At 55.9% G+C, this 18,339-nt stretch overlaps 7 protein-coding genes across 7 annotated transcripts; 2 read left to right on the forward strand and 5 right to left on the reverse strand.

The window, feature by feature from the left end:
* Positions 1-289: 289 nt before the first annotated feature.
* Positions 290-1,754, reverse strand: CC84DRAFT_1189988 (uncharacterized protein; the record flags this gene model as incomplete). Its single annotated transcript, XM_018181087.1, has 5 exons — positions 290-862; positions 918-1,217; positions 1,266-1,462; positions 1,532-1,548; positions 1,648-1,754. The coding sequence occupies 5 exons, from the start codon at positions 1,752-1,754 to the stop codon at positions 290-292; spliced, it is 1,194 nt and encodes a 397-aa protein (XP_018032117.1).
* Positions 1,755-2,687: 933 nt separating this feature from the next.
* Positions 2,688-4,974, forward strand: CC84DRAFT_216857 (uncharacterized protein). The gene has a single exon (XM_018185615.1). It carries the CDS (start codon positions 2,951-2,953, stop codon positions 4,697-4,699), a length of 1,749 nt encoding a protein of 582 aa, XP_018032118.1. The 5' UTR covers positions 2,688-2,950; the 3' UTR covers positions 4,700-4,974.
* Positions 4,975-5,560: 586 nt separating this feature from the next.
* On the reverse strand, positions 5,561-8,256 carry CC84DRAFT_1167912 (uncharacterized protein). The gene has a single exon (XM_018179284.1). The coding sequence runs from the start codon at positions 7,822-7,824 to the stop codon at positions 5,617-5,619; it is 2,208 nt and encodes a 735-aa protein (XP_018032119.1). The 5' UTR covers positions 7,825-8,256; the 3' UTR covers positions 5,561-5,616.
* Positions 8,257-8,485: 229 nt separating this feature from the next.
* CC84DRAFT_1208825 (Sodium/hydrogen exchanger) lies at positions 8,486-10,845 on the forward strand. Its single transcript, XM_018182186.1, has 2 exons — positions 8,486-8,976; positions 9,033-10,845. Exons 1-2 carry the CDS (start codon positions 8,940-8,942, stop codon positions 10,484-10,486), a joined length of 1,491 nt encoding a protein of 496 aa, XP_018032120.1. The 5' UTR covers positions 8,486-8,939; the 3' UTR covers positions 10,487-10,845.
* A 75-nt stretch (positions 10,846-10,920) lies between these two features.
* CC84DRAFT_1100329 (uncharacterized protein) lies at positions 10,921-11,700 on the reverse strand (the record flags this gene model as incomplete). Its single annotated transcript, XM_018174859.1, has 3 exons — positions 10,921-11,204; positions 11,266-11,592; positions 11,649-11,700. The coding sequence occupies 3 exons, from the start codon at positions 11,698-11,700 to the stop codon at positions 10,921-10,923; spliced, it is 663 nt and encodes a 220-aa protein (XP_018032121.1).
* A 671-nt stretch (positions 11,701-12,371) lies between these two features.
* Positions 12,372-14,265, reverse strand: CC84DRAFT_1167915 (NAD(P)-binding protein). Its single transcript, XM_018179285.1, has one exon. The coding sequence runs from the start codon at positions 13,905-13,907 to the stop codon at positions 12,819-12,821; it is 1,089 nt and encodes a 362-aa protein (XP_018032122.1). The 5' UTR covers positions 13,908-14,265; the 3' UTR covers positions 12,372-12,818.
* A 137-nt stretch (positions 14,266-14,402) lies between these two features.
* On the reverse strand, positions 14,403-17,463 carry CC84DRAFT_1153844 (uncharacterized protein). The gene is made up of 5 exons (XM_018176855.1): positions 17,262-17,463; positions 17,083-17,207; positions 16,276-17,026; positions 15,554-16,228; positions 14,403-15,433 (listed from the first exon to the last, which is right to left on the reverse strand). The coding sequence occupies exons 1-5, from the start codon at positions 17,342-17,344 to the stop codon at positions 14,536-14,538; spliced, it is 2,532 nt and encodes an 843-aa protein (XP_018032123.1). The 5' UTR covers positions 17,345-17,463; the 3' UTR covers positions 14,403-14,535.
* Between the last annotated feature and the right edge of the window lie 876 nt (positions 17,464-18,339).

Genomic DNA, 18,339 nt, shown 5'->3' on the forward strand with positions numbered 1-18,339 from the left:
CAAATGCCACACAGAGGCACCCCAACAGGCATGACGGCAGCTCGACCGGTTTACAGGGACCTTCGGACTGCTGGCGCCAGCACAGCATCATGGTGCACAAAAGAGAAGTGTTCTTATCTACCGTCCGAGCGTTTCGGAAAACCAGGCATGTCATATCCGACAGACACGCGAGCTCAGCATGCATGTATTCTACTATCAAGCCCATAAACATCATGATCAGGATATCCCCATTTTGTCCTAGAACCGTCCACCATCCTGTTCTCACATCACGTAGCAAACAGCCTTACACCTACCACCCGGGCGCAGGCGGCTGATGTCCACCCTGCCCGCCATACCCATGCTGCGGCGGTGGCGGGTACTGCTGCGGCGCACCCCCGTACTGATTATGCTGATGCTGGTCGTAATTCTGCGGCCCGCCATACGGCGCGTTGTGCCCGTATTGGCCCTGCGGCGCGCCGTGCTGCTGCGGGGGATACACGGTCCCGCCATACCCCGCCTGCTGGCCGTACGGAGGCGCGCCGTGCTGCTGGCCCGGAGGTGCGCCGCCGTACCCGCCGTAGGACGACTGCTGGTGCTGGTTTGGACCGGGGGAGCCGTAGGACTGGCTGGAGGGCGGATATGCGGACTGGTGTTGTTGGCCACCGTAGCCGGAGGACTGGTGCTGGCCGTAGCCGCCGGGCTGTTGGTGCTGGTCGTGCGCTCCGTACTGGCCCGGGGGCGGGGAGGCGTGCGCGTTGTGGGCGGGCGTCGAGGCGTGCGAGCCGCCGGGCTGGTAGGACGTCGGCGGGGCGCTGCCGGCGTAGGTGTTGCCCGAGGAGGCGTTGTGGCTGTAGCCGTAGCCGCTGTCGGAGGGCTTGTTGTGCTGGGTTTGCGTCAGACAGTCTCCCGCAGCACAACACGGAGTGTTTTGGACTTACCGAACCGCCGCCCAGCACGCCGCCGAGCAGACCACCAAGGCCGCCGCCGCTCGAGCTCGAATGGCCGGACTGTCCAGATTGACTGTTGCCATGGTTCTGCTTTCCTCCACCAAGCAGACCGCTCGCCAGCTGGCCGACGAGGCCACTTGATCCGCCGCCGTGCCCGCTGCTGCTGCCCCCGTGCGACTGCTTTCCGCCGCCTAGCAGGCCGCTTGCGAGCTGGCCAACGAGGTTGTTCGACCCGCCTCCATGGCCGCTGTTCTGCTTGTTGCCGCCCATCAGCGCGTTCATGGCGAAGCCCTGCGCGTGTTAGCCACACGCCTTGAAACAGCGCACAGGAAGACGCACCCCGAGGCCGCCAGCGCGGTCGCCAGTCGGGCCGTCCACGCCTCTTGTGCCGTCGCCGACATCCGGGCCCTGGGTGCCGTCGGCGGGCCTGTTGTACGGGTTTGTGTTCTGCGCGGGGGTGCCGTGGTTGGAGCCGCCGATAGGGGCTTCGCTAGTTGGGAGGTCCCATTGCGAGACACCGGTGCTGATCTGCACGTCTGGGGTGTGTCAGTGCTGCTGGGCACGCCGCCTGGCTGCGATGGACGCGGAGGGGAGGATTTACGCACAGTAATACTTTCGCGATCTGTGTACGGGTGTCAGACCTGGTGCGATGGCGGGGTACGGCGGGCATGGTGGGGCAGCCATGAATGCCCCGGACGCGCGGTGCCAGAGGAGAACTCACGTGTTGTCCCATTGAGCGATCCAGCCTGAGGGCAGCTTGGGGAGGGCGGCGTCGGTTGGGCCAGAGTCGGGCGACACGGGCGGCCGGGGAGGCGTGGGCGCAGACATTGGCGTCTGGGAGGGAGTGCAGGAGACAATCGAGCGTGCGGTTCGTGGAGGGTGCCGGAAGTGAAGAGCGCCGGGAGCGAAAGGAGGGTGCAAGGTAGCAGAGCCGCGGTGAGCGCTTATAATGTGGATGGGCCGCTGACTGAGTGGGCGATGCCCTGGCTTGCTGAAGGCGACCTTGAGCGTCCCGTCACACCTGTGGCGCAGTCGTGGCGCGGCGGCGTCTCAGGTCGCCATGGGAGCTGAATGGAACCAGCGCGTGCAATTTGCCACCGTGACATTCCTCGTGGCCATGGAATGCGTCTTTGGACAGCTCTGCTCATGCAGACATGCAGTGCTCAGCGCGCTGCAGTGACCACGGCGTGAGAGTGAACCGGCAGATGTTCGGGACCGAGGCTCCCGAGTGCGTCACCATGGGCGCGCGACTTCACCGTCGCCCGCGTTGAATCTTCTACGTCAACCCCCAGAACGCAGCGTCGTCTCTCTATGGACCCTGGCCGTTCTTTTTTGATGCTTCGCGACTAGCTCTAGCACCCGCGCGTAGCCTCTGCGGCCCCGACTGACTGCCCATCAAGGCCACCCTCGATGTTCCCTGCCATCCACTGCACCTAGATTGCGCCGGACAACATGGCGGCCGACCCTTCACGCAAACGCAAGCGGGCGCATGTCTCATACCGAGAGCCAAGCAGCGACGACGACTTCTCAAGCTCCGAGAGCGACAGTCCCTCACGAAGAAAGCGACCTACGCGACGGTCCACTCGCCACCAGTCGTCGCATCGAGTCGAGCCCGAAGCGGAACCCTCGACGAGTCAACCCCCGCGCACTCACGCTGCCTCTCCCACACGAGCTCGCTCAGCAGCCCCGCGCACACATGGGCGGAACGGGAGCCAGAAAACATCATACCGGGAGGAGACCACCGACGAAGAGAGTGAAGAGGACGGTGAAGCCGACTACGAGCCCGAGGACCTTGTTGTCCAGAGGAAGCCGCCGTCGAAATCGACTTCGCGGCGCTCTGCTCCTCGCAAGCACGCTGAGAATGGCTCGGGCAAGACGCTGGGTCCGAGGAGGCGTGCCCTTGGTGCCCCGTTGAAGGAGAAGAAGGGTAGGTACAACCTTGATCGTTCTGACGAGGATCCTAACACTCGACAGCACCCCAGCCGGCCATCGTACACATTCCCACCGATGGGCACAAGCCAGACATGTCGTCACTGCCATACCACGTCCTGCTCCAGATCTTCGTCTATGCCTCCCATCCGTTGCGCGACGAGAACATGCATGCCACGCCTTCGATCGCTTGGCTCATCAAGATGGCGCAAATGTGTCAAGCCTTCACGAAGCCAGCTTTGACGGCGCTGTATCGGAACCCGCCCATCTTCGCAATCCGGCAGAATCGGAGGAAGCTGGTCCACCATCTGACATCCCCGCCAGCAGACGCTCGTCAGGAGTACAAGGTCATGGTCAAGCGTCTCGAGCTCGACGCCACGCAGATGTCTGCCTTGACCGACTCCACCAGCAGTGTGGCCGACCTGTCGGCCCTAGTATCGTCGCTGACCACGCTGAAGGAGATAGACATCTTCGACCCGCTAGACCGCCCGCCGTACCGAGAGGGACTGAAGCGTACGCGCCGCTGGACTTATCCCCCCGAACTTTTTGAGACTCTGCGGCAGAGCGAGCTGCGCTTGCAGAGCTGGCGCTGGCATAGTGCCTACTGCGCCGAAGGTCTTGTGTGGATAAAGGGCATCCATGCGGACCAAGCCTTCCAGAGCCTCCGCGATGTCACTTTCGTCAAGTTCAACTTCGATGAAAAGCGCAAGGATGACTCTACCGACCCCACAACGGAGGAACTCCTCGCTTCCGCCGTGGCATCCCTTCCGAACCTGCAGTCACTGGCCTTTGAGTCCTGCACCGCGGTCAACGGGAAGCTTCTGTCCATGTTGCCGCCGGCCCTACTTAGCCTCAGCATCACAAACTGCATCTACCTCACCTCTGACTCCATGCACGCCTTCCTCTCAGACCACGGGCGCCACCTAGAAGAGCTCGTCCTCAATCACAACCAATCCCTCGACCTCTCCTTCCTCACCTCACTCAAACACGACTGCCCTCGCCTCGAAGTCCTTAAGATGGACCTAAACTACTACTCTACCCTCGCCATGTCCTCCGACAATGAGCCGCTCTACGACTGGCTCCTCGGCCTCGACGAAGTCCCCACCTGGCCGTCTACGCTCCGCGTAATTGACATGCAGCACCTCCGAAAATGGGGCGCAGACTCTGCCACAAACTTCTTTACAAGTTTGATTGACTCCGCGGCTGAGCTGCCCTATCTGCGGGAGTTGCGCATCCTCGCCATGGTCGACATGAATTGGCGGGACCGCGCAGATTTCCGCCGCAAGTGGGCCGCGCGTTTCGAGAAAGTATTTGCGTGGCGCGGGAAGGCGCCTAGTCCGCATCTTGCGTCGCTGCGAGCGTATAGGGAGTGGAAAGCAGCTGAGCACGAGGGCGGCGATAGGAACGACTCCCTCCTGGACATCACCGCCGAGGACGTCCAAAAGGATGCCCCACCGAAAGTGGAAGATGGCGCTGACGACCCTGCCGAGAGTGAAAGCGATAGCGACGTCCCGCTCCTGTCTAGGCGCAGCAATAGAAACGAGGCCTGGAACCCCAAGCGCCTCCGCTCTCGCGCCAAAGCGTCGACCAACTACGACGAGACATCTGACAATGAGAACCAAAACGAGGAAGTAGATGCGGATGAGCACACCGAGGACACGGAGCTCGACGACCAAGAGCCCACCGTCGTGCAGGGCCGCTGTCACACGGTTATGTGCCGGATTGACAACTTGCGGCCCCGCGAAGAAATGTTTGACGAGGCGGATTTCCTAGACGAGGAGCGTAGTGGGGATGAGGAATGGGATGAGGATCGGGACGAGGTCGAGGAGGGGTACGCGTGGTAAGGTGGTGGGCGGGGCTTGCTTGCTTGCTGTCTAGCAAGAGACTGTATTCCTAATTGTTGTATTATTGACTTGAGCAGGGCTAGGATGGTAGGGATATGGCTGCATGCATGTCTGGCTGGCGTTGACGGAGCATCGGATCGGTATTGGGACTGTATGTATGATAGATACCCTGGATTTCTCACGGGCGGTATCTGCTTTGCGGGATCATACATGGAACCAGCCAATTGCATCATTACGCCATCTGCTGTTCCCACAACCGTAGTTTTTCCGGGGCGCTGTATCCGCCATGCAGCCACGGGAAGGAGACTAACTATCCTCCGCAAAGGAATGAAAAAGACGCGTACCCCGTCCGTGACGAAACCGAACACCGAACACGGGGCACACTCCCGCCTGCTTCCAAAATATACCTTCTTGTGGAAAATAGGAGGAGGGGGAAATTTCCAGAGGGGGAGAGGTATCCGGGACTAGACTACCTGCCCACGCGTATCCCTTCGTTACGACATGACTCATTCGCCCTGATGTAACCATACCACTTGGGGAGCGGAGCTGTGTGGATTAAAAAGCTAGAGGCACGATGAACTCGAGGGACGTAGCCGTGTGCACGGCACCAACCATGTCACTAACCATGTCACCCTGAAACGGTGGACGGGGCGAGGAGAGGGGTTGGGCGGCGGGGAGGATGTGGTTGTTTGACAAAGGTAAAAAGGTATACGAGCCGTTCACACCCAGATTCAAAGTGATCTGTATCGCCAGTCTTCCGGGCCGGTATAGCTGGCAAGACGATCCGTATGAAAGCGGTAACTTAAAGAGGTAGTGAAACGGAAGAGATCAATTATACACTGCTGGACTGCATCCCTGCGCGCCCCAAGCAAGCCTCTATCCTTCAGCAATTACCTTTGAGCCAGCGCGAAACTTGCCTAAGGCGCAGTTGGGAGTGCATCGTTCACAACCCCATTCTCATCCGCCTGCACGCCGAGCTTTTCCGCCACAGAAGAGTCCTCTCCTTTCAGTCCCACGAGAGCAGCATCCGCGATGACCTGCTCACACAGCCTCTCAAAGACAAATGTCTGCTCAATAGCCAATCCTTTCTCCACCGTCACACGGAACCCATCAAGCCTACTCCCCCTGAAGTCTACATGGTAACTTATAGTGCCGAAAGGGGCCGTCACTTCGCCATTGGAGTCGCGATCGATAGGAACCTTGAAGAGCAACGGCCCGGTCTCACAGGGGCCCTTGCTTGTGTCCACCGCCCAAAGACTAATCTCGTACGTGACTTCAGTGTAGCGTGCGACCAGTCTGGATTTTTCTTTCCCGTCACCATCCTTTAGCACTATGACATGTTCCAGGTCGTACCCTGGCGCAGTGGGATATCGAGGATGAGCCTCCACCTCGTATACAGCCTCCGCGCACGTGTCTGCAGTGTCTGCGGGCGACTTGCTCCTCCACCGACCCAGAAGGCCCGTAAAGGCCACATACGCCAGGAGAGGATTGCGTCGGTCGATGTCCTCTTGCAGATGGTGTATCGCGTACATGGTCTTGAGCGCCTCGCTCTTCGACTCGCCGGGCCCGACGAAGCGCGAGGAGCAGAATAACCCATTGAAGTCGCCGTTCTTTCCGTAGATCTGCTCCATGCGCAGCTCTCTCGCAGCCTGCTCCATGAGCCCCAGGTAGTCACCGAACAAGAACTGCGGGACCTCTTCCTTCCGCTTCTCGTCGCGGATGGCGGCTTGGATGTACCGCATGTGGTCGCCGAGAGCGGCGATGTGCTCGGCGTCTTCGTCGAAGGGGCGCCCGGTCCAGCGGTTCACGACTGCGCGCATCTGCATCTCGATGATGCCCCAGTTGACGGGGACGAAGCCGAGAAGAGCAATTTCGCGCACATTGGAGTTCTGCGCCATGTAGCTGGCGTTCAGCACCGCGGGGAGGCGCGTGTTCGCAGGGTCAAACTCGAGCTGCTCTTTGACGTCGTCGGCAAGGAAACTGAGGCCGCCTCCGGAGTTGAAGCCCGTTGCGTTGATGACAGCGGTGATGTTGTGGATGACGACGTCTTGGCCATCTTTTCCGTTTACCCTGGCAGTGATGGTTTCGGAATTCTGCCCTTTCTCAAGCCCCTTGACGACTCCCCGAATGAGTTGGATGCGTCCGTCTTGTATACATTGGTAGTAGCGGTCGCCTAGTGCTACGTTGGCAGGCAGTTTCTCCATGAAGTCGAGATCTCCGACACCGCCTTCGATGATCTCCTTGTAGTAAAAGAGGAGCACCTGATTCTCTTGGATACTGGCTGGAGTGAAGGCGAAGGTGAGGGGTTCAGCCTCACGGGTCGATCGCTCGCATAACGTGAACTCGAGCGGATGCATAGAGACGTGCGTTGCTGCTTTATTCCACACCATGCCGGGAATGGGGAGCAGAACGTTCATCCCAACGTGAATGACCTTGACGCCGCGAAAGGCTTGGTTCCCGTTGGGGCCCCATCGAGCATCCGAGGCTTGGTGTGCGATGAGCGATGCTATATCGGCGCCAGAATGTGAGCCCCCTATGACGAGCACAGTGCGCTGGACGTCGTTGGAGCTTTCGTTAAACGGAACGATTTGTTCAAGCGTGCGGTATTTCGTGCTGTGGAGGATTGGCACCGGGAAAAGCGGGTTCGTCTTGATAGACGGCTCGATCTCGCACCTAAGCTCCTTAGGATGCTGTAGGTACCCCGTCGCGACGACCAAGTAGTCAAAGTACCGCGTCTTCTCCACCCCATCCTTCGTCGAACTAATCTTCCAACCCTCACCCTCCCGCTCAGTCCTAGTGACACACGTCTGGAACTCGTAGCACTCGTCCGGAATGAGCCTCCCATATCCCTGCAGATACTTTTCCACCATCCACGCCTGTGGATATACGGGAGCAGGCCGTCCAAGATCCACACTCTCCCAGGCAAAGTCGGAGAACGTGGCAGTGAACCGACAGAAGTTGGTCATCATCTTAGGATGAATGAAGCTCTCGCGGTCCCAAAGCCCACCGACGCGAGTCGACTTCTCGAAGATAGTGAACTTGAAGGGCGTGAGTGCCTGTAGCTTACGCGCCGCTATGAGGCCGGCAGGCCCTGCGCCTACGATTGCGACGGATTTCTCGGCCATTGCGTAGACTGCGAACGACAGTCTGATGCTACAATTAGAGCAGATGCGAAGGGGATTAGCAGAACAGCTTGTAGAGGCAGAAAGAAGAAACGGCGAATACTTCAAAGGCTCGCCTGCAGACTTGCGTGGCTGGCTCTATATTTTCGGAAAGCTCGTGGTCTCGCCGTCGTGACCTTAGTATTGTTCTACCCGCGCTCCTTTGTTCGTGGCACACTCGTACATCGTATGTCGCTACGCATCATTACTGGTCGAATGTTCGATTGTCGAGTGGCCTGAACATCTTGTGAACAGGACTTGGTTTCATTACTTCCCGAGTGATAGAGTTCCTAGCATTCGCATGGTACAGCGGCCGAAGCGATTTGAGCTGACGGTTTGCCTTTTGATGAGCAAGTAAAGAATACTATTTCATCTCCTAGGCGAGGAAAACTGAGCCTACAGGATGTACTAGTCATCCAGATGAATGCGCAGTGAGTTGAATGGCCTTTAGCGTTTTCCACCCCAGTTGTGGGACGTGGTTATAGCTTTCTGGCTGGAACAGCTCCCCTTCCTGGAGTGCGTCCAGCGAGAACATCGAATGCACCACTGCGAGTTCAAATCGATGGCTTCAATATGATGTTGCAAGATGGATAGGTAATGTGCGGCTTGACGAAGGAGTTTTGACGGAAAATAAGTGTGGAAGACCCACTCTACGTACCATAGATCTCAGCATCCCTAGCGTCGGCCCATCGCCCGCATGCAGCGAATGTATCTCCAACGTACACTCATCGGTACTTCCATCTTAACGGGCACTGACTCTATGAAATATGCGCACGACCTTGCCGATATGCGAAACAATTGGCATCTACCCGAGTACTGATACCGCGATGAATACAAGCCAAGGCCCATATGGGCCCTGCTGGACCCTCCAAGCCTTGGACCATGAAAACCTCACCACGCCAGTCCTTGGCCTTTCCCCAGACGCCGTAAACCAGTCTATCTCTAATACTACGTCATCATAGCTCTTGTATCCGCGCTTCCTATAAACTCTCGGCGCCACATGCAAACCCCCAAGAAAAGCTTCAAGCAACCACCAGTGTGGAGAACTTGCGCTGCATAGCCAAGGCACGCACACAATCATGGTCGCGCCCTTCCTCCAGTACCACGAACCTGGAAGTATGTCACCCACCCGATTCTTGACACTTTCGTGATTGACTCATATAGAACTCTAGTCATCGACATCCTCATCCTAGTCTCCTTCTTTACCTTCCTCTGGATCTCCGAGTATGCCTCCAACAAGATAATCCGCGCGGGAATCATAGGGCCCATTGCAGTCGGTATCATCTACGGCCAGCCTTTAGCCAACATCCTGCACCATGACTGGCAAGAGACATTCCTGTACCTGGGCTACATCGGGCTCATCCTGATCATCTTCGAGGGCGGCCTGTCAACGCGGCTGGACCTCCTGAAGGCGAACTTCGGACTCAGTCTCATCGCTGCTGCAACCGGCGTCCTCTGCCCTATCGGCTTCAGCTACCTCCTCCTGTACCTAGGCTTCGGCTACGGCGCAGTCGAAACCTTCATCATCGCCGCCGCCCTCAGCGCAACCTCCCTGGGTACCACCTTCGCCGTGATAGCCGGGGCCTCGAAGTCCGTGGACCTGTCGCAAACCCGCGTCGGCGCCGTACTTATCAGCGCGGCTGTTATGGACGACGTCTCCGGGCTGGTCATGAGCAGCGTCATCCACCAGCTCGGCACGCTCTCCTCTAGCCCTGCGCCAAATCTCGGCTGGCTCATCGGCCGACCCATCGTCGCTTCTGCGGCGATGGCGCTCCTCACGCCGGTCCTCGCAAAATGGGTCTTCGCGCCGCTGTTTAGAGGCTGGGTCGAGCACCATTTCGCGAAGCTGGACCACCTCTCCAACATCACGCTCATGATCCTTGTCCTGTCCGCGTTTATTGCTATCGCTTCCTTCGCGGGGACGTCGGTCCTGTTCGGCGCCTTCCTCGCGGGCACATTTCTCACGTATTTACCCAGCAAACATCCCTCGGGCCCGTTCGTCGTGCTCTCCCGCGAGCAAGGCGAGAAAGAGAAAGACAAAAGCCCGACGTTCGTGCATACATTCGAGCTGTACTGTCTCGATACGCAGACGTACGTGTTGGCACCACTATTCTTCGCCTCCATCGGCTTCGCAATCCCCTTCCTAGACCTCTGGTCCGGGCGAGCGGTCTGGAGGGGCCTCGTGTACACGTTGCTCATGCTGGTGGCCAAGTTCCTTGTTGGGATTGTGATTCCCATTTCCTCCTTTGCAACCTGTCCCCGCCGCTCCAAGTCCCCAGCGCCCCAAGAGAAAAAGGGACTCTCTCGCACCGTGCACTCGACCTCCCTCTCACCCGCCCTACTTCTCGGCATGGCCATGGTCGCGCGCGGCGAAATCGGCCTGCTCATTGTCGAGATAGGATACAACAACACGTCCTACGTATCATCCGACGGTTTCATCACCGCCATCTGGGCGATTTTGCTAAACACGATTCTCGGGCCTATGGCTGTTGGACTGCTGGTCAAGTTCCGTGGGGAGGCTATTGCAAAGGGGCCGTGGGGGCTGGTGGATGCGCCGGAAGCGGGGATTAACGGCGGGAGCAATGTGGCGCTGGCCGAAGGGATGATGGAGGAGGGGAGACAATGACAAGAGGAGGAAAGCGTGGTGGGGTCGGGTCCTGGCTTGCGGTGGATTTCAGGGGGTGAAGAAGGGGTATGGTATACAGAGATGGGTCGAGGGGTCGAGAAACTCACGGCCAAGCGTTTGCGTAGTCATTGGTCCTCTCAAAATGGATCGCTTCCGCGTATGAACGGCCCATGCACTTGGCAATCCAACGCGAAAGCTGGCGAAAGTATCAACGTGCAGCTGCGGGCCCTAAGCAGCATCCCACCGTCAGTATGTACTTTACATTACCTCGTCTCAGCGCGGTGTTGGACACAATTCAAGCCTCTCTAAAAAATCTACTCTTTTACAGCATTCTCTATTCTCTGCGTTTATGCAACTTGTACATAATGTTACTTCTATCTCTTCCATCCTTCATACATGCTTCGATACTCTATACTCCATCCTCCTCAACCCGCTTAGCAAGTGAAAGTAGCAGGTCCAGGGTTTACATAGCTCGTAGGAACGGGGTAGTTGATGTTGATCAAAATTCCCGGGTCACTCGCCTTGTACGCACCCGGGAAAGCCGCCAGGTTCGTCGGCGTCTTCGACCCGCCACCAGTGACCTCGATCTGGGCGCAGCTAAGATAGAACTGCGCACCGCCGGAGCTCTGGGCCACGTGCAGACCAATGTGCTCGTTGCGCATGAGATACTTGCCTGCGGGAATGCAGGACGGGATCTTGATGTCATAGTTGGCAGCACCTGTGTTTGTTAGCTTTCTTGCCCATGAGTATGCCGGATGAGAGGAAAGGAGATGACATACTCAACCAAGTCAACTGCGATCCAAACTTGGGCTGCTCAGCGTAGATCCTGAACCACACTGCTCCCGTGGGGTCCCACTTGTTGACATCCTGGCCCTCGGGCACCTTGGCAAGGTACGACTGGAAAGGGCCGGGGTGGTACGCGTTGGGGTTGACGTTGACCTTGACACTGGATCCCGCGGCTACAGACACGGTCTCGTTCCCGGCGTAGAGCTGGTTGCAGCGGATGTCGCTGCTTGTCACGTCGCCGACGAAGCCGTTGTTCTGCCAGTTCTTGGCCTGGCGGACGGCGCTCCAAGCAGGGGCGCCGTTGATGGTCGGCAGAGTGTCTGTTCGCGATCAGCATCACTTCCATCTCAGACTCTGGTTCACCAAATGAACATACAGTGAGCGCTAACCGCCGACGCGGCTGCCAAGAGGAGAGCGAAGGTCTTCATCGTGTTCGGGGAAGAATGTCAGCGGAGGTAGCGAGTGAGCGCTGTATCGCGGACGTGCAACCAATTTATCTACTGTCCATCGATATCGATTCCCCGCGGCGACGACATCATGCTGCGCCCGGGGATAACGCATGCGGCTGAATGGGCCGCACTCGCGACGCGACCTGGTAGGCGGCGAAGGCAGTATTGCACTGTGCATGCGACGTTGTTGTCACCATGGCTGGGCGGAGGTAATATGGAGGGGTATAGAGTAATTAATATGGGGGAGTGGCGCGTGACAGTGATATTAATCGTCGGCTAATCAGGCCCAGCTACCGGAGTCGTCGAGCTTAATTGAGTGTGTTATTAAATACTGCCGGATTACAGACGCATATGACGACATGGCGTGGAGCCCGAATATGTTGTTCGTTATGCAATGTTGATTTGGGTCGGGGAGGAGATGTTCAATCAGTATCAATATACCATTAGGGATGGTGCTGACCCCTTCAAAAGTACCGTGAGTGCGATCTCCGATCCAGATCAAGACAGGTAGTCAGAAAGAAGGATTCAGTGATCTCGAACGATGTTCGACTGCCTGCCCTTGTGATCGTAGCTTCGAAATCACGTTGAAAAACAGATGGACGGAATACACATCAACCTTACATGCCAAAACCAGATAATCATTCGAAAAAAAAAAAAAAACCCTTGATCGAAGCAAACACTCGGACTTCCTGTTTTGAAGTTGCGAACGGGATTACCAAGCAAGCATATCTAGATCACATTCTACCTTTTCGCGCGGGCCGTTATAGTCAGGAATAGATGTGGCTTCCTGATAACATGCATGCCCAACAAGGCAGCCTAGACAAGGTTCAGATGTGACTACGCCAAAAGTCTCGATTACACCTAGGACATCAGTCTCCGGAGATTAGGTGCGCTGCTGACAGCTCGGAAAAGGACGCCTCTCCCTCACATGTTACAGCTCTGGATTCTGTAGACCACTCGATGTTGGGCTTCTGCGATCGTCGATCCTGGTCTGGTTTCATCATTTCCAAGTGCATAGCATGAGCTCCATCGTACATATTGATATTATCCACCACAATATTCTCCCGTATTGGCATAGGCCCTGACACGATCGTGGTTCACTGCTTCAATGGCGTCCCCTTTGGAATCGCATAGCTCCTCGCGTTCTCCAGATGCTCCAGAATGAGCTCAACCTCCGCATCCGCAGCCTCCAGTATATGCTCCGCGGCATACTTCGGCTTCCATCCAATCTTCTTGCCGTGCTTAGGCACCCAAGTGCACAGCCCGCCTAACTGCATCGGCACAAAGTCCGCTGGGCAGTCCATCCCCTCTCCCATCTTCTCCAAGGCAGTCTTGTCGGCCTTTACAACCGTCTCATCGTCAACGACTCCCCTCTTCTTCAAGGCTTTGCCCATGGCAGCGTAGATGTCGTCCCACGCAACGCTCCCCGGGCTGGCGAGGAAATACCCATTCTCCCCACTTCCAATATCCCTGCCCTCCAAGATCCCCCTCAAGATCTCAATGTACAGCGTCGAGTTGTCCTCGACATGACAAACCGGCCAAGTAGGACGTCCCTCATCGACCTTGTACACGCGCCTCGTCGCAACCGCCGCCTTCACCACCGCAACCGTCTGGATGGAAATCTTATTTCCGAAGCCCAGCCCGCGGCCATACACAATGCATGGCGCGAAGATATAAGACTTGACGCCGTGCGCTTTTGCAGTTGCGATCACGAGGTTGTTACAATGCGCGCCGAGGCCCATCGCGTCGATTGGCGCTTTTCCTGGCTGAGACTGTTGAATGGAGAGAAGAGAAGGGTCTGTGTCAGAGAAAGGGTCCGTGGGGGCACCGGCGTGAGAGGAGAACAGCTTGGCGCCTGTGGTGAGGAGGAAGTGGACATCTTGGCCGGTATGCTGCTTCACGGTTGCGAGGGCCTTGATCCACGCGGGTGTGCTGGTGTCGAGGGGGTTGTGCAGGTGGTATATGATTGAGATGTTGTTATCTATGATGGCGGTGGATACTGCGTCCGTGTTGGACACGTCGAGGGAGAGTGGGGAGGCATTGTACTGCTCGACGGCCTCAGCTTGCTTGTCAGAGCGGACCACGGCGTAGATCTTGTGGGCCGGTAGGCCGGCGTCTTTCAGGAGTTTGAGGAAGGTGCCGCCAAGGTAGCCAGAAGCTCCAGTGATAAGGATGTTGCGAGACATGTTTGACATGTCTAAGTTCGTACTAGGTGGATTGCTGATGGTGTTATATGTCCTCGGGATGCTAGAGCTTGACATTTATATGGGACTTTTGGTGATCCACTGTAACTAGCCGGGACAACATTCACACCGTAAATGTAGCAGTCGACAAAAGTGCCTCCGCATATCTTACAAATACGATGATGACATACGCAGTTGAGATGCCAAAGTGGGACCTAATCGATGGAGGAGAGGTTGGGATGCACGCAGCCGATCCTTGCCGAGGCATTCGTCAGGTGGGGCATCTCGTTCGCACGACAACACAACGACCAGCAAAGCGAAGGGTTTCAACGTCGCTGTCAGAATGGTCAGAGACATCAGAATTTCTGACAAGCCATTTGAGAATTGTTTTCGAAATCTTTGCTGTTTGCCCGACCAGTCGGCACAATATTTAGCCCATGCGGGGCAGAATTGTTCCGGACTTCATGGGTTAATTGTGATAGGAAGTAGTTTGCGGGAGGCATGGAACACGACGCCGTTGACTTTAAGATTTTTGAAGCATTCTCGTGCCTGGCCATACATTTACACTGCGATTGAAAGGAGATTGGTATCATGTATACGACACTCACAACAACTTGTGCCCGCAACCACTTCAGTGCTCGCTCCCCAACACTTTCTTCAATACACCCATCTCTCCCTCATAGTTCTCGACCTTCTCTTGGCTTTTCTGCAACTTCGCCAAAAGGTACTGTACCCGACCCGCTAACATGGCCGGACGGCCCTCAATCTCGCTCAGCTTCAGCAACTCTGTCTCACACTTCTCAATCGTTGCGCTCTCCACTTTAGTCAGTTCTTTCAGTATGGCAAGATCCAAGCGACTCTTCAGCACTTTGTCCTCTGTAAGCCGCTTAAATGCTGGGTGATACACGGGCTTTCCGGGGCGAATTTGGGAAGGGCGACCGGAGGGGGAAGAGACGATGGTGATAAGCTCCGCTTGCTCAAGCGCGCGAACGGTCTTCTCACCGTTGGTTGAGAACACGTCAGAGAGGAGAAGCTCGTTGTACCGCAGCGATTCGTTCTTTGCGAGTTCCTTGATGAGTAGCCAAGCTTGCTCAGGGCTCCACTTCTTGTCGCCCTCTTCATCTGCAATGCCGAAGATGTACATCTTAAGGATCTCGCTTGCGGACTGATCGATTATTGCGTTGACTGCCTTGATGGGTGTTTCGCCAGTCTTGATTCTTCGGGCCAGGAATTCGAGGTCTGTGAGACGGCCGCCGAGAAGATTGAGGCAAGTGTCCAATTCGCCGAGATCATCGCGGGTCTGGGAGGGAACTTGCTTCTCGGAGCCATCCTTCGGCTCGGGATCGTCGGCGACATCGGCGTCTAGGTGTCGTAGGACATACTTCTTTGCGACCTGCGGGCTGCAATCCGCAAGGGGAATATTCCTGAAGACCCTATCTGGGAGTGCTTTGGAGAGAGACTTGCTATACGAGACGTCGTTTGTGAGGAATACGACGTGGGCGATGTTGGCGGTCGTGAGACGTGCGGCCCTGGGATGATTGTTAGCAACGCGTCGAAAGAGTGACACACAAAAGTCTAGCGACCAGTTGACCATCCGGCGTAGCCACAACATAAGCGACATGAGGTCGATAGTGCTGGGGCTAACTTACCAGTCAGCGATCTTGTCATATACCACACCACCCTCCTGGCTCTTGTGCAAGAAGTTGTCAATGACAACAACAGGTCTCTTCTCGGGATGTGCCTCCAGCCACTCGTCGTCACCCAAATGCGCATCCTTATCAGCCTTGTGCCGTTGATCCAGTGCAATCTGCCTGAGGGCATTCCCTGTCGTATTCCAGATCTTCGCAAGTTGCGAATCCAGCGTCTCCGAAAACCCAGTCTTCACGCCAGTCGCACCTTGCGCTGCCATATCAATCATCCCACTTATGCTGTTCATCCAGGAGAAGACTGGCTTGTATCCCACGCATGCTGCCGCAGCGTTGATTGTGGCGCTGTCTCCGCGAGCTTCTTGAATAGGTTTGCAGTCGATAACGAGTTTGTGTTTGCGGTCTTTGAGGGCTTGATCAAGGACCAGCTCTTTCTTTCCAGATCCACGGGGTCCTTGCACGATGATGAACGTGTCGGCAGTTTCCATAAGCCAAGTCTGTATTTGTTCGATATTGTCCTTGCGGTCATCCCAGACTACGTCCATACCAGTATCATCATCGACCTTGTGGTGCCAAGGGATGAAGTCCGTTGCGTAGCCAACGAGTTTCTTGTAGTATTTGTTGTCTTGGAGGTGCAAAGTTCTGGTGATGTGTGCCTTCACGAAGAATGTACGTATCCTGGCACTGGTCAGTATCGTCATACTAATGTCTCAGCACCAACTTACGGATCAAAGATAGCCACTGTGATACCCGCTACTAGCGCCGCAACTATCGGGATCACTATCCTTGGATGATTGACCAGCCAATCCCGAATCCAATGAGCCTTGATTTTCTGCTCGTACTTGAGCCTCAGCAGTGTTCCCGTCTTCCCTCCTCCTTCTGCCTCAGGTACCACGAACCCATGCAGACAATTCTTTGCCATAATCGCATTTGACAATTTCGAGTAGTCCAAGTAGGCAAACTTAGGTAAAACCTTCGAATCAGGCGGCTGAATGACAATGTCCTGCAGCTTTCCATATTGTCGAAAGAAAGAATAGAGTTGTTCTTGAGATAGCTCGACAGCCTCTGCACCCGGTTCGGGAGGAACAAATTCGACGCGGAGCCGGGGCGAGGGCATGCGGAAGAGGTCCTCCACCCATGGGCGTCCCTGCACAACGCTTACGTGCATTCGTCTCCACGGACTCCACCACGGTTTCACAGGCTGCTCCTTGAGGTACTGCTTGAGAACTTTTTCGACTTTGGATGTTGAAGTGCTGCCATCGTGTGTAAACTTGACAAAGGCACCACCTTCATTTAATCGTAAAAGTGTCTCCGTAGCTTTTATTGAGATGTTAGCTTTAGCGCTGGCTTTGTCGATGACAGTTTTAGGATCGGTGCCCGTGACCAAAGGGTTGATGACGCGGTTCAAGAAACTGGACGATGTGTCGCTCTCGAGGGTAGGGCTGATGAGTTTTTGAATCTTCAGTGGAAACACATCTTAGCATGTTAGTACAGGTTGTCCGCTGCGGTGAAAGACAGTTCCCTTGACGTACTGTCAAAGAACAGCAGGCCCTCATCCGGTCCCGCGCTTATATGCCCCGACTTATCTTCTCCAGCCTGTAACGAAGCATATCGGCTTCCCGGTGGTGCGTAGGCGCTCCACGGTAGTCTGGGATTCCTGTCGTCTTGTTAACTCGTCGATGATCGACAATTAAGCTTTCCGTACACGCACCTTGTCAGCACCCCCTGTAGCCTGCTCCGCACGTGAACGGAGCTGCGCTGGGCGGCATAATGCCGTGCAGCTGTGGGAAACATGTTTCGAAGTACTATTGCAATTGCGCCTCGAAAGGCATGGCGATGCTGCGATGGCTTCGGAACGCGAGGTGCAAGAGTCGCGAACGTTTGACATCGAGCGATGACGTCACGCGATCTCGCTCGCTCACCCTTGTCTGGCCAAGCTGGCGCCATGATGCAACAACACACAAGACACACACTCGGTTGGCAGAAATGTATGTGGCCTACCAATTTTGGTTTTAATATTGTTATTATTTTTACTTTTTTCATTTTTAATTCTTCAGAGGGGCAAATACATGGAACTAGCCCCAATGGACAGCTATTGGTCTGTCTTTGCATCGAGCTCCGAAGCATAGCCTCTCCAGGGGCCGAGTCACTTCTTGTTGAACATCATTCGAAGCAATTGACGAAAATGTAAAATTAACAGTTCCTTGACAGTCTCGCAATTTGTACACGCAGACCGAAAACGCACAGAGTTCAGAAATGAGCATCACTCACTAAACGCCGATAGACCCTCGTACTCGCCGACAGGCCACTCTTCCACACCTGTGGCATGCAAATTTTCGCGTACCATTGAGGACAAGCTCTTCAGAGGCTATGGAATATGTCAGCGAAGGAATGAAAGCACTCATATGATACTTACGTCTCGGTTCCCAACGCCAATCCCCATCTCTTGCTCCCCGATTCCACAGCAGCTCGATGATCTGATCGTTGCACTTATTATTCCAACGCCTCGCAACCTCCAGCGGTGTGTAGAATACCGATCCCGGAGGTTGGCCCGCCAGCGCATTGATATAACCAGTACATACGTATGCATCGCTCTTATCGTTCGGGTCAGCACCGTGGTCCAGAAGCAGCTTCACCGTCTCCAATTGTCCCTCGCTGGCATATGCCGCTCCACACGCGGCCTGCAGCGCCCCCGAACCCGCGGTCTCTGCTCCGTGCTTGAGTAGTAGCTTGACAATAGCGGTGTTGCGACTCTTCACAGCAGCCTGGAGTGCGTTATCCATATACAC

The sequence above is a fragment of the Paraphaeosphaeria sporulosa genome, assembly GCF_001642045.1.
Source record: "Paraphaeosphaeria sporulosa strain AP3s5-JAC2a unplaced genomic scaffold CC84scaffold_10, whole genome shotgun sequence".
Lineage (NCBI taxonomy): Eukaryota > Fungi > Ascomycota > Dothideomycetes > Pleosporales > Didymosphaeriaceae > Paraphaeosphaeria > Paraphaeosphaeria sporulosa.

Excerpts from the sequence above, each read along its gene's own strand:
- CC84DRAFT_216857 (XM_018185615.1), top strand. The coding sequence starts at position 2,951 with ATGTCGTCACTGCCATACCACGTCCTGCTCCAGATCTTCGTCTATGCC.
- CC84DRAFT_1167912 (XM_018179284.1), bottom strand. The coding sequence starts at position 7,824 with ATGGCCGAGAAATCCGTCGCAATCGTAGGCGCAGGGCCTGCCGGCCTC.
- CC84DRAFT_1208825 (XM_018182186.1), top strand. The coding sequence starts at position 8,940 with ATGGTCGCGCCCTTCCTCCAGTACCACGAACCTGGAA. Across the intron at positions 8,977-9,032 it reads CCAGTACCACGAACCTGGAA|TCATCGACATCCTCATCCTA; the intron begins GTATGTCACCCA and ends ATAGAACTCTAG.
- CC84DRAFT_1167915 (XM_018179285.1), bottom strand. The coding sequence starts at position 13,907 with ATGTCTCGCAACATCCTTATCACTGGAGCTTCTGGCTACCTTGGCGGC.
- CC84DRAFT_1153844 (XM_018176855.1), bottom strand. The coding sequence starts at position 17,344 with ATGTTTCCCACAGCTGCACGGCATTATGCCGCCCAGCGCAGCTCCGTT. Across the intron at positions 16,229-16,275 it reads ACAGTGGCTATCTTTGATCC|GATACGTACATTCTTCGTGA; the intron begins GTAAGTTGGTGC and ends GACCAGTGCCAG. Across the intron at positions 15,434-15,553 it reads TATGACAAGATCGCTGACTG|GGCCGCACGTCTCACGACCG; the intron begins GTAAGTTAGCCC and ends CAATCATCCCAG.